This window comes from Rousettus aegyptiacus, unplaced genomic scaffold, assembly GCF_014176215.1.
Source record: "Rousettus aegyptiacus isolate mRouAeg1 unplaced genomic scaffold, mRouAeg1.p scaffold_m13_p_12, whole genome shotgun sequence".
Lineage (NCBI taxonomy): Eukaryota > Metazoa > Chordata > Mammalia > Chiroptera > Pteropodidae > Rousettus > Rousettus aegyptiacus.
This window is the reverse complement of record NW_023416287.1, coordinates 21,528,924-21,542,634: the sequence shown is the minus strand read 5'-3', so window position 1 is coordinate 21,542,634 and position 13,711 is coordinate 21,528,924. Positions and strand designations below refer to the sequence as shown.

At 48.6% G+C, this 13,711-nt stretch overlaps 1 protein-coding gene across 2 annotated transcripts in view; it reads left to right on the top strand.

The window, feature by feature from the left end:
- The window catches only part of RSPO4 (R-spondin 4), a 30,011-nt gene extending 16,924 nt beyond the window's left edge, over positions 1-13,087 (top strand). The window contains exons 2-5 of one of the 2 annotated variants that reach the window (XM_016148896.2): positions 5,764-5,952; positions 6,657-6,797; positions 9,356-9,541; positions 12,930-13,087. In XM_016148896.2, coding sequence (XP_016004382.2) covers positions 5,764-5,952; positions 6,657-6,797; positions 9,356-9,541; positions 12,930-13,033 — 620 coding nt within the window. In that variant the 3' untranslated portion in view covers positions 13,034-13,087. The remainder of the gene's footprint in view (positions 1-5,763; positions 5,953-6,656; positions 6,798-9,355; positions 9,542-12,929) is intronic. The other variant, XM_016148897.2, reaches the window with a different exon arrangement.
- Positions 13,088-13,711: the final 624 nt, after the last annotated feature.

Here is a 13,711-nt window from a genome sequence, read left to right as displayed (position 1 = left end):
TTTTTCTCTTTCTGCTTCTGTATTGGTCAGGAGTCTTGTGGTTGCAAGTGACAGAAAAACTAATTCAAAGTGACTTGAGGAAAGAAGAAAATTTATGGACCCCTCCCCCCACACACACAAGAGATTGCACAGACTGTCTCTTGGTTCTGCCACCACTGCGTGACCTTTATTCTTGGGAAATTCTCCCCTCATGTGGTGCCCACCAGTTCTGGTCTACATCTTTTCAAATCCAAGTAGAGCAGACCGAACACACACACACACACACACACACACACACACATGACAACTCAAAAAAAAATTTTAAGACTAACTCTTGTGTCTGAACCCATCATGTAGTCGAGGGGACTTGATGCTCTATTGGCCAATCCCAGGTTAAATACATCTGGGTGGAGATGGCTCCACATGAACCTCAGACTCAGAAAGTGCAGAGGGATGGGACGTCCCTCTGTTAGCAAATAGAAGGTCACGGATGCTAGTGACCTTGAAAGCTTGTCACACATGTACATCAGAACAGGCTACTCTGCCCTCCTGCAAATGTTCTTAGGTTAAGAATGCATCCTAGACCATCATCTGTCCATCCAGAGTCCAAATTCTCAAGAGAGACAGTCTAATTGGCCCACTTTGCCTGAGCTGTTTATCTTGGTTCAGTTGTCCACCAGGGAACAGGGTCATGCAGTACAAATATGGTTGTCAGAGCCAGTTCTCAGGGAAAGGAGATTGTGATCAAGGAAGACATTTCCAAAATGCCTATTACATTTATTTTGAACTTGTTAAAATGTATATTCCTGGGCCCACACCAGACACTTTACAAGACTCCCTGGCGATTCTTATGTGCTGGCAAATTTAAAAACCATCAAGTTCGTATCTTTCAAAAGCAGCATTATATAAACTCTAGTTGTCCACTTATTATTCATAAAATTATCATTTGCATCTCTACACCTATGACCTTGGAGATGGAGGAAAATAGTATTGCTGTTTTTAACGAGTTACAGAGATGTGATGAAAAGCCAGAGAGACCATCAGAAGTCAAAAAGTCAGAGGTGCCATTACAATATGGAGGCACTAGAGGGCACCCTAGCCAACTGCCAGGACCAAAGCAGAGCTACCTCTCTTCAAAGACCTGGGATTAAAAGATGCTAGTTGAGCTCCACCGCGTGCTCTTGTACACATACACACATGTGGGCGCCTGCGCGCGCGCGCGCACACACACACCACACACACACACACACACACACACACACACACACACACACACACACACAGTCCCAGGTCATTGTCAGGTTCTTCTGTCTTCGGGATGTTGAAATATCACTCTACAAATATAACTGCTATAGCTCTAATTGGGGCTTCTTTGCCATTGTCTGTCTGACCTTGAAGAAAGTTCCATCCCTCTGGCCTCAGGGTCCCCTGTGAGACTGCAGGGGTTTGGCTGAATGATCTCTAAGCTCTTCCAAGAGACAATGGTTAGTAAGAATTTTGCTGTATCCCCATCTGTGTTGCTATCAGTCACTTCTGCAGGCTTCATTTGTCCCATGAGGTCCTGTAATGGCAGGGCCATGTGTGGTTCACGCCAGGCTCTGCCTGACACAGAGGAGGCCCTAAACAAATGCTCCAAGAGGACAGTGTAGGGTCTACTACTCTGGTCCCTCCCCCCATTGATTCTGCGGGACCCTGACAGTGTCATTTCACCTCTCTGCACCTGTTTTCTCAGCTGCAAAATGGGTGACGATGCCCATGCTGGAGTGTGAGTCCCAGTCCACGAACTCAGTTTACAGGAAATATCATTTTGTTTTTCTGTAAGAGAATATAACTACTAATTTGAACTTCTGTTCTGCCAGATGACCGAGATAACCTCAAGCCAACTGAGGGTCCCTTTGCCCTTAGTTGGCAGAGTGGCATCTCAAGTCCAGTGGGCTTACATAGTGCTGAGGCACCGAAGAGGGGCATCCAGGTCTCCACTGACATCACTCTGTGCCCACCCACATGACTGAAGATCCGACATCAGCAGTCGTTATCATGTAGGCACCCCTATCTGTCAGAAAGCCTCAGTGGCCTCAATGAGAGGGATGACACATTCCTCTCTCTCCTATAAAAGAATCTCAGGTAGACAGTCCTGGGTTAGTGGTATGTGGTATAGTATGGCCATACCACAGTGTCTGTCAGTTCCTTCTGCTACCTATCCCTCAAAGAAAGAAGGAGAGAAGAATCACCTTGCATTTCTTTTGAAGGGTATTTCCTGGGTGTGGCACAGGACACTCTCACTTAAATCCATTGGACGGAACTTAGACACATGACCAGATACAGCTGCAAAGTAGCCTGGGAAATGTTGTTGTTATTCTTGGAAGACAAAAACTCTGCTATAATTTAAGGTTCCAACACTGAGGAGGTGGGGGACAATGCTCAGGTGGGCAATTAGCATAGTGCTCAGACTCAGGTCTCCACTGCTTTGAGAATTATTGTCACCTACCCCTGCCCAAGACCTCATCTGGGAGAATAGAAAGAATATAGTCCCTTCCCCTTCCTCCATCCCTCAGGACACCATAGAAGCTAAATCCTTTTTTTTCTTTAAATATATTTTCACTGTGAAATATTTAAAATCTACAATCAAGAATAAAAACATGATGTAATGAACATTTGTGTACCTGCCAGCCACCTTTATCATATCTTACCACTTTCATATTTGCTTCAGATTTTAAGAAATAAAATATCACAGATACAAATTAAGTCCCCAGTCTTCTTCCCCAATTCCTTTTCCCATTTCTCACCTCAGAAGTATTACATCCCAAATTCAGTGTTTATCAGTCCCTTACATGTCTTTTAACACAAATTTATGTATCATAAATGTTACCAAGTATTATTTTGAAGGTTAATATAAATGGCTTCTTACACCTTCTTATGATTCATTTTGCAACTTGCATTGTCTTTGAGCTGTAGCCACAATGACAACTGTAACCCCACCTCTATCATTCATCATGGCTGGGTCATATGTTTGGTTCCTGGCTCTGTTGTATGACGATACCACAATATGTTTACCTAGTCTTTGAGAGATGGTTACTTTTCGGAATTGTTTGTTATTGAATAATGCTGCAATAAGCCACTTTGTGAATGTCTCTTTTTGCACATACACAAGAATTTCTCTAAGCCAGTGTTTCTGACACTGTGTGTCCTGGACCAGCAGCATCTCAGCATCACCTGCACACCTATTAGAAAATCAAACTCTCATGCCCCCACCTCGGACCTACAGAATCAGATACCCCTAGGTGTAACTCAGCAATCTGTTGTTACAAGGAGATGCTGGTACCTGCTAGAGTTTGAGAGCCACTGCTCTATGGTTTATACCAGAAGCCAAATTGCTGTGTTCAGAAAAGGTACATCTTTATGCCTTAAACTAATACAATGTTATATATCACTTATGTTTCAATAAAACTGTGAAAAATATAGATAGATAGATAGATAGATAGATAGATAGATAGATAGATAGATAGATATAGACAGACAGGCAGATAGATGATAGGTAGATGACAGATAGATGAAAGACAGACAGAAAGATAGATACAATTTAAGAAAGAAAAGGCCCGTCTTCAAATTTACTAGATGCTGCCAGATTTTTCTCCAAAGTTTACACTCCTATCAGAAGGGAAAGTTTCCTCTCATTCTTGCAAACCCTTGGTATATCAGAACTTAAATTTTTCTACCAATTGGGCAGGAAGTTTGAACTCTGTTCACTTCTTAGTCGATATTTCTCTGGCCCTGAAATCCATCACACTTTCTCCCTGACCCCAGGTCCCTGCCTGGTCTACAGCTTTGGAAACACACAAACCTTTACTCTGCTCCCTGTGGCAGTTTCTCTTCCCAGGGGCATCGTTATGAGCCCACTGAGCCCACTGGATGAGTCAAGGGTCTCAGTTGTAAGCAACAGCAATGAGAGGTATCAGCAGGATATGCGGGGCTTGCAGAGTCCAGAGAGCTGAGAGCGGGCTTGGTACTCATCCCAGAGCAGGAGGGAAGGAAAGGAGGCATCTTTGCCGAGGCTGTTCTGGGCAGAGTCAGCTGTGCCTCCGCTATGAACCTCATCCCCTCATTCTTTGTGTCCAACTCCCAGGACCAACGTTACAAGAGTATCTGATTGGCCAGGTTTTGATAGATGCCCACTTACTGCTGACTCGAAGAAGGCTGGGCCTCCTTGATTTCTGTTCCAGGGAGCAGGCACCATGATCTGCCCTTCCCCAGAACTTCACACAATGGGGAATTCCTCTAACAGCAAAATGGGGTACCAATAGGAAAGGGTGAGGGCAGCAGGGGCTGGGAGCTGAAGAGTCGAGAATGGGTGAGCTGAGTAGTCATGGGCTCAGGTAAGCCAAGATGTTAACTGGCTTATTAACAGTCTGACCTTGAGGGGTCATAACATATGAAACAGTTTAATGTTTCCCTGATCCCTGCCTCTAAAAATCTGTCCAGCTCTTTCTTGTCCCTCAATCACACTGGGTCACTTACTGACTGACTCTCCGCAGCTCCGACCCCCAATGGTTTAGCTTGCTGCCTCTTGCTGGGGCACCTGCCAACATCTAGCCTTCTTGAGTGAGGCAGCAGCAACAGTGCTTAAGACTGGCTACTTCTAGGGGGCCATTGCTACTGATGCTTGCCGTGAAGGATGTGCAGATTTCTCTGCTGCCCTGCCCCCTCGCAGCTTTGCCTTCTCTCTTCTGGTCTCTTTTCTGTGCTCAGAGAAAAGGGGCCAATCTGCAGGGCCGCAACACAAGTTAATGTCTGACCAGGACTTGAAATGCCCGTCACCCCTTCTTTCAGGGACCCCTGTATCTGTGAGGGGTAGCCTTGCACCTCCCCTTATTTGATTTTTTTGGGTGTTGGAAACAGAAAGACACAGCACCGCCCCGCTTCTCCAGTCCGACAACTCCTAATTCCCATGAGTCCTTCTCTCTAAGCAGTCGACTTAAGCGGGTGATGTTCAGGTTGGCAGAGACTGCCTACACGCCTTAGAGAGGCTCTCTTTGGATTCTAAGGTATTCTCCCCCTCTTTTATTCCAGCTTTGGGGTCCTGGTTGCCAGTTCTGGGGCAGCAATAAAGTTCCTTTTCCTCAACTTGCTATAGTTAATGATACTGGGAACCCTTCATGGTAGTGACAGTGAGGAAGGGGATATTGTTCAGAAACCAAGCAGGAAGGTGAGGGTTCCCCATACTCTTACCTGTAACATGCACGTGTGCTTCATACACACTCAGAAATACTCACTATTTTAGTAAATATTAAGTTTGTGAGCAATAGAGAATTCTAAATAATAGTGGTTTAAACAAAATAAATATAGATTTCTCTTTCATATAACAGCCCACACAAGCTGACCAGGGTTGGTACAGCAGTTCTATCTTCCTCAGGGACCAGGGCTCTTTTTAATCTTATTTCTTTACCATCCTAAACACACAGTTTCTACCTCATGATACAAAATCACTGCTTGTGTTCCAGCCATCATGCTCACATTCCACCCAACAGGAAGGATGAGGAGATGGCAAAGGGTACACCCTCTCCCTTTAAGGTAGCTTTCTTGAAGTTGCACACACTGCTTTACCTCATACCCCTTGGCCAGATTTTAGTCACATTACCATATCTAATTGCAAGGGAAGCTGGGAAATATAGTCATTTGTCTGGTGGCCATGTGTTCGGTTAATATCTGGATGAGACAATCTGACCTGCTCACACACGTGGTTTTGACCATCTCTCTCCCTTTCCTCCATCTTGATCTGGCTGACAGTGGGCATTGGTCTGGGGGAAAACTGCACAGGCTGTGTCATCTGCTCAGAAGAAAACGGCTGCTCCACCTGCCAGCAGAGGCTCTTCCTGTTTATCCGCCGAGAAGGTATCCGCCAGTACGGCAAGTGTATGCATGACTGTCCCCCCGGCTATTTCGGCGTCCGTGGCCAGGAGGTCAACAGGTGCAAAAGTACGTGGCTTCTCCCTTGTCCTGTGTTACTTCTGGGCTCCTGGGCACCTCTGCCCCATATCCCACCTCTTACTCCAACATGGTCACAGGGATTGAGTATATGAACCAGGCTCAGACACTTACTTGGTTTCAGTCTGGCTCTGAAGCCCTAGGCAAATCGGTGCCTTCTCTGGGCTCAGCAGGGACCCTTCACCTCCATCCCAGTTTGCTGTGTGGCTGTGGGCATGATACGCATCCTCTCTGAGCCTAGCTCAAATGGGAAAAGGAGTCCTAACTCCTAACTCTAATTTTCACTATGACCTGGGGTGAATCCTGACCATCTCTGGGCCTGGATAGCAATGGAACAGGAAGCCCTCTTTCCCAGCCAGATTTGCCCTGTGACCTCAGTCAAATCACCTGCCCTTTCTGAGTCTCAGCTCAAATGAGAATGGCGATCTTGAGCTTTAAATCCATATAACCATGGATTTAACCTTGGACATGTCCCCTTCCCCCAGCAAGCCTCGGTTGAAATGAGAAAGGGAGTTCTTCTTGAATGCAGCCCAGTTTGATCCTGGAGAAGTCCGGTCTTCACAGGAGACACAGAATTGTGACCCCAGTGCTCTAGAACTTGGGACTGCTCCAAGGCCCTCCCACCTCCAGCAGGCCCAGAGGTCCCCTTGCCAGGGTAGCTGCCCTCACCGAGGGTGGCCCTGGCTGTGTTATAGAATGTGGGGCTACATGCGAGAGCTGCTTCAGCCAGGACTTCTGCATCCAGTGCAAGAGGCGGTTTTACCTGTACAAAGGAAAGTGTCTGCCCACCTGCCCACCAGGCACCGCGGCCCAGCAGAGCACACGGGAGTGCCAAGGTGAGTGAGGGCCTGCTCGCCCTGCCCTTTCCCATCTCTCCCAGAAGCAGGGTTTGGTGAGGGGTGTCAGGAGACCTAGAAGAAATCATAGTAACATGTCACGTGGTAATGGGAGGCCCAACACCACCATGTCAGGTACACATTATAACTCTTCAGTATGCTAGAACCATTGTAAACACCGTTATTGTGATAACTATTACAGCGAGCACTGGCATCATTATTATTACCAAGGAAGGAAGCTGAGTACAGAAGAGCCCTGATTTCGAAATAAAACAGACTTGGGTTTAAATCTTAGCTCTAAAATTTCCATTAGTGACCTCGAACAAGTTACTTAAGCTCTCTGTTTCTCAGTTTCTCCAAATGGAGAAAAAATAAAAAGTTACCATGGAACATAGAACCTACCTCATGGAGGAGGCTTGTTATGAGGATTAAATTAATGAATACAATTTAAAGTACTTAATACAGTAACTAGCACACAGTAAGTGCCCAACACATGTCATTATTTCACATGTTATATCAGCTGTCAATCACTGCTGTTTTCCCACTACTATTTTTCAGACTCCTGTGTGAGCTCCTCTTCTGTGATCTGTCCTTACATGAGGCTGTTCTGTTGTGTTCTCACCTGAATCATGTATCTCTGCCCACACATTCTGCCTGGTCTCACATTCACGATCATTCCAAAATCTGATTGCTCGTGACTCACTGTCCCTGGCCAAATCCCTCCCTGGACAGCAGACCACATCCCCGCCTGCCCTCAGGATGCCTCATTCCCTCCCTCCCGGTCCCCAGCCTGGTGCATCCCCTCGGTAACCAGCTCCACGGCCCATGCTGGCCATGCTGGAAACATGGGCATCACTGCTCACTCTTCTCTCTCGTCCTCCATCCAGTCCAATCTGCTTGTTCATTCACCAAGAAATATTTGCTAGAGCATCCGCAATGCACCAGGCAATTTCCAAGGTGCCAGAGACATATTAGTGAACAAAACGAACAAAACCTCTGCCCTTGTGGATGTGACGTTTTCCCGGGGAGATGGAAGAAACACACAAGAGCAAATACAGGTGTCAGGTGGCAAAAAGAACTTTGGGGAGAAAAATGAAGCGGAAGAAAGCTCCCAAATTCACCCCACCCCTGCCTTCCTCTTTCTCCCCATCCCGGGCCTACACATCCCTTTTCCCCCACACTCTGCCAATCACTGGGATCACGGCCACAGCCTTCTGCCTGTCTACTTGCCTCAGGTCTCACTACCTCCAGCCCATGTGGCTCTCATCCCAGGAGCCAGAGTGATTATTTCAAAATGACAATCTTATCAGGTTTCTCTTCTACTCAGTCTGGTTTCCACCTACCCATCTGTCCCATCATTTTTTTCCTCCCCATTTGAGTTCGTACCCCAGTTTCCCCAGTTCTGGGTCAGTGTCAAGGCCAAATCCTCCCAAGGAGGACTTGGGTTAGTTCTTCCATCCCGAGCACTTCTCTCTCCTGCCCCTTGCTGAGCCTGGCTGACCTCCCAACCCCACTTTGAGATTCAGATCAGAGTCTACTCTATGAGGAAGCCTTCCTAGTCCCCACGGCTGGGACCCACGCCTCCTCTGGGATCCCACAGCTGCCTATGCTCCCCCTCATTACTGCGTGAGCACCCTTCCCTTCCAGCCTGGCACCTCAGCATGGTGAGCTCCGGGAGGCAGCCTTGCACCTCAGCACCCATCACAGCATCTGGCATGCAGTAGGTGCTCAGTTGTTGCTTGTCAGATGAATGCATCTAGCAGGAGGATCATTGCTCTAAGGTCTAGAGATCAGTTTCTGGACCCAACTGGATCTTAAACCTGCTGTGTTCTGTGTTCCTTGTGAGCCCCTTCTCTGTTCTCTTAGCAGGCCCTGCTCTAAACCTCGGTGTTCTAATCTGCAAAATGGGGGTGTTGATAGCTGCCCTATTCTCAGGGACTCTTAAAAGCATGAAACAGGAAAGAATTCATATATATTTATATATTTTTTAGTTACTTCCTAGTAAGAACTTTAATGTCCATGACCTCATTTTTTCTCACAACAGCCCTGGGTAGTTTCTGCCTTCTGTAGCTGATCAAAGACACAAGATCAAGTTCAAAACCTGCGTTCAGGCCCTGAGGGCCATTCAGCTAGACTTCTGGCCCTCCCCTCACAGATCTTCACACCTGCCTCACACTAGCTGCCCTGCCCCTCAAGCGCAGTGTGCGGGGCCCCAGGGCTGTGCCTGCCTGCCCGGAGTGTGCTTCCTTCCCTCTCTTCCCAGTGAATTCCTCTCTCTCCCCTTAGCGCCTGTGTCTTCTGCCCCTTTAAAAACAAAAAGTTGGTCATCCTGGCTTCTGGCTCACAGCAGCTTGTCCATGCTTTAGATAGCTATCATTCCAGGCTTTCATAAGCAGCTATTTAAATGTCACCCCTCTGCTCCTGGTATAGCCTGAGTCCCTTACATGTAGAGATGGAGTCTTCAGGGAACTGAACCCTTCAGACCCTGCCTTCAGATCTGAAGGACACTCCAAGCTGACCCACCTGTCTATCTGTCCGTCTCTCCCTCCTCCCCACAGAGGAGTGTGAGCTGGGACCCTGGGGCAGCTGGAGCCCCTGCACACACAACGGGAAGACTTGCGGCTCGGCCTGGGGTCTGGAGACCCGGGTCCGAGAGGCTGGCCGGACTGGGCAGGAGGAAGGAGCAACCTGCCAGGTGCTCTCCGAGTCAAGGAAATGTCCCATGCAGAGGCCCTGCCCAGGAGGTGAGCACCAGGCCAGGCATGTGGGGCTACGGCGGGCAGAGCCCATGGGTTGTTTAGAGTGGCCTCAGGACACAGGCCGCATAAAGAGTCATGTTAGGCTGCCTGAAAGCCCACCACAGCCATACCTTCATGTGGGTTAAGCACTGCCCTCCATGGTGTCCTTTCAAAGGGGTCTCCCTTGCTGGGGTCAGTCCTAGACAGTCAGGAAGATTGAGCTGTACTTTAGGTTCTCTATGCCTTCACACTCACTACCTCCCTTTTAATCACAAGGATTTTGGAACGCCTTCTTTATTACTCAAATAAAATCCATGCCTTTTGTAACCTACTTGCACAGGTCATTAAAAAACAAACAAAAACAAAAAACAAAAAACACCAGCATAGCGTCCTAACCATAATATAAAAGAGAAACAAAATAAATTTCATTATGGCAGTGTTCAGGCCCAAAACACCAGAGACTACCCAGTGAGGGAGAATCGTGGCAAAGATGATGGCCAAGGTCAGGGCTCAGGTGCATGACTGCGTTGCTGTTGGAGTTCTGATTTCCCTAATGATAACCAGCTCTTAGTAAAGTCAACAAAACGGTCTGACCTCTTGAGTGACACCACACTGGCAGCCCAAGACTAGTCCGTGAACATGACAAGTGTTCGAATGCCCTTGGCATTCACATGCGAGAGGGAGTTCAGCTCTGAGTAAGCAGATTTCTTAGCTACATGAGGATTGGATGGTATGTGAACAACTCTTCTTTGTAAGGGACTGTCCCACGCTGCATCCCCGATCCCTGTCCACTGAATGCCACTGAGACCCCCTTCTTTGTGACAGATAAGATCACCATGCAGATTTCCAAAACACCCCTGGGGGCTCTTAAGAAACACTGGTGTATAAAAGAGAGGCCGCAGAGTGTAGTCAGTAAGATGAGAATGGTGAACAGTAATAAGATGGAATTAGCTAACGTGAACTGTGCAGGACACTATGCTAATTCTTTGTGCTCACTGAGTCATTTAATCTGCACAATGACATACTTGCTAGGTAAGTATTGTTATTTATTCCCATTTTACAGATATGGATATTGAGCCCCAGAAAGGTTAAGTCACTTGCCCAAAGTTCACACAGCTAGGGAAGTGTGGACCTGGAATTTAAATGTAGGTCTGTGAACAAATAAGGGTCTAAAGTCATGCTGAAGGGTGAGGGGCGTGAGGCCAGGTGACTTGGGGCATACAGTCGGGACATGGTAGAGCCAAGGCTTGAACCCAGGGATACCCCTGGATTCAGAAGGACTTGTGATGTGTGGATTGAGAGTGCAGATAACAGAGATAGGGACCTCTGGGAGTCATGGTGGGTAGTTAGGGACAGAGGGTTAGACCAGAGACACTAAGAGAGCCCAGATCCAGAGAATACCCAGACAGTTTCCTATAGCCCTTGTTACTGCGGCCACACCTCTTATGGCATCTGAAAGCTGGTGGCTGATTGGTTATAGAGACATCAAGAGAAGAAAGCTCTTACCCTCAGCTAATAATAATAATAAGAAGAAAAACAATAGCAGTGGCAAACATTCATAAAGCACTTACCATGTGCTAAGTGCCTAGCAATTATAACTTCTTTAATTCTCACAGCAACCCTACTGTGGGCTCCTTGAATCATTCAAGTCTCAGCTCGAATGTCTCCTCAGGGCTTCCATGAGCTTCCCCCTACCGAGAGTCCCTTTCCATCACACCACATCACAGCGCTTACATCGTTCTGCAAGGATGGTGCTCATTCTTGTGTGTGCTTATTCAGTGTCTGTGGTCTCCAGTTAAAGCAGGCTCTTCGTCTGCCTTGTTCATGGCTGACTCTTTAGTGCCTAGAACAGGTTCTGGCACATAGTAGGTGCTCAGTTAACATTTGTTGGATATGTGGATGGGTGGGGGGATGGGAGGGTAGGTAGGTAGGTGGCTGGGTAGGTGGCGAATAGGTGTGTGGGTGGATAGGCAGACATCAGGCAGACATACTTCCACCTCCAAAGCTAGCAAGGACCACTCCTCCTGTCCCCCAGATGCTGATGCAGTCAGCCCCAGAGCTTAGAGTGGGACCCTGGCCTCGGTCCCCTCCGAGGGCTTAAGAGTGGGCATAGGGAGACCCAGAAGTGGGCAGCCTGGTCTGAAGGGATGATCCTGAACCTTCCCTGAGCAGAAAGGAGCCCCGACTCCTAAGGAGATGGGCACACAGTTGACATTCAAGAAATTAAATTGCCTTCCCCTTGCCGCTCCCAGCTCTCTCATTCCTTGCTGTGCGACCTTGGGAAACGACTTCCTGAGCCTTCGTTTCTTCACGTACATGCAGGGGACACAGCTCCCTTTGGAGAACAGTGTGAGGGCCAACAATGTATAAAAAAGGCCTGGATGTGGAGACACGCTGTGAACCAAAAATTTAGGGCTGGCCTTGCTCCCAACCACACCTGTCTTCTCATCTGTTGATCATAACAACAAGTGGGAAGAGCATCCCAGGTGGAGGGCACAGGCAGTGCAGAGAGGTGGAGGTGGCGTCGACCCATCTGTGTGGGAGGGAGGGCGAGGAGGCCAGTGACTAGGGCCACATGAGCAAGGAGGAGGGATGAGAGGGGGCAGGCAGTTCAAAGAGAGGACTCGGTCTTCTCCTCCAAGAATTCTGGGAGCCACTTGAAAATGACTCCAGGAACCCCAGCCCAAGCTGTGCCCCTGAGCAAGTGAGGCCCCTGCTGGGCTTCAGACATCTCCTCTGAGACACAGAACTAGTCAGGTGTTTGTCTTAGGAAGTCACCCCAGCTCCACAGGTGTGGTGAGCACAATGAGGTCAAGATTCTGATTCAGGTCTGGGCTTTGTATCTCAGCCCTGCTCTCCCCACAGTGGGAACTAGGTGGGGTACAGGCCCAGCGATACCCGTCATACGTGCCTGCCTTCCACAGCTATAGAGCATTCAGAACATGCCCTAGCTAAATACTGCTGTTTTTGTTGTCGTTTTGAGAGACAGAGCTGGGGCCAGGAAGTGAGTGGGGAAGTTGGTGCAGGGACCTGAGTAAAACATGAGTCTCCAGAAAAGAGCTCTGTACACCAGGAAATGAGTGCCCAGGGGAGGGTCATGAACAAGGCCACCCAAATCCATGCTGGAGAGACCGTGTGAACCTCCAGACCCTGGGGTGCCCTCAGCAAGTCAGTGCGTCTCCTCGCCTGCTAAGAACTAGAAGCATTCTGCTGGGCTAAGTTATCCCGCAGTCCAGACTCTGAAAAGGAGTGATGGATTGCCAGGTCAGCACCCAAATGTTACTCTGGGCCCTGCCGTGGGGTGGGGTGGGGGGGACCACCTTTCCTTTCAGGATCGAGGGGCCTCCCAGAGCCCATCTGGCCTCAGAAATAACACCCTATGCTCCCGTTGCAGAGAGAAACCCCAGCCAGAAGAAGGGCCGGAGAGACCGGCGGCCACGCAAGGACAGGAAACTGGACCGAAAGCTGGATGTGAGGCCCCGCCGGCCACAGCCCTGAGGAGCCGGGGCAGGCGGCCCCGGCACACTCTTCCAAGCCGGCTTGCTTAACTCCTCATCCCTTCGCTTTCTTGCTTCTGCTGCTGCTTTTTTTTTGTTCCCCTGTGATCTTTCTCTCCTTGTCTCCCACCTCTTCCCTCTTTTTCCTGTGTCAATCTACCTTTTTCTCTCCTTTATTTCCTGTATTTCTTCCATCTCTATTTCCCTCTCCTTCCTCCTCCCCTTCTGTCCTCCCTCTCTCTCTCTTTTCCTTTCTCTTCTTTCTTGCTTTCCTTTTATTTATCTCTTTTCCTTTCCTCCCGTTTTTCCTCCTATTCTTCACTGTGTTTGCTCCCTCCCGGCCCTCCCTCTCCACACACACACACTTTAAATGACCAAATGCCTGTGCCCTGTCTCCCAGCTACTCTTTATCTACTCCTTAAAGAAACCAAACATCTTTTCCTAGGCCTTTCCCCGATCCTGTCCTGACCCCACCTTGCAGAGACAGAGTGTGCAAGGGCGGGGCCTGGGCCACAGCACAGCCAGGCTTGTTGGGTCTGGAGAGCCCTCTTTTGTTCTAGAGGAAACCCCAGACCCCAGACCCCAGGGCTGCGAGCACCTCCTTCTCTGGCCAGTATCTGGAGGCCATTTCCACAGCCCTCTGCCACCAGCTCCCCTAGGAAGCCTTGGGAAGAGGCCC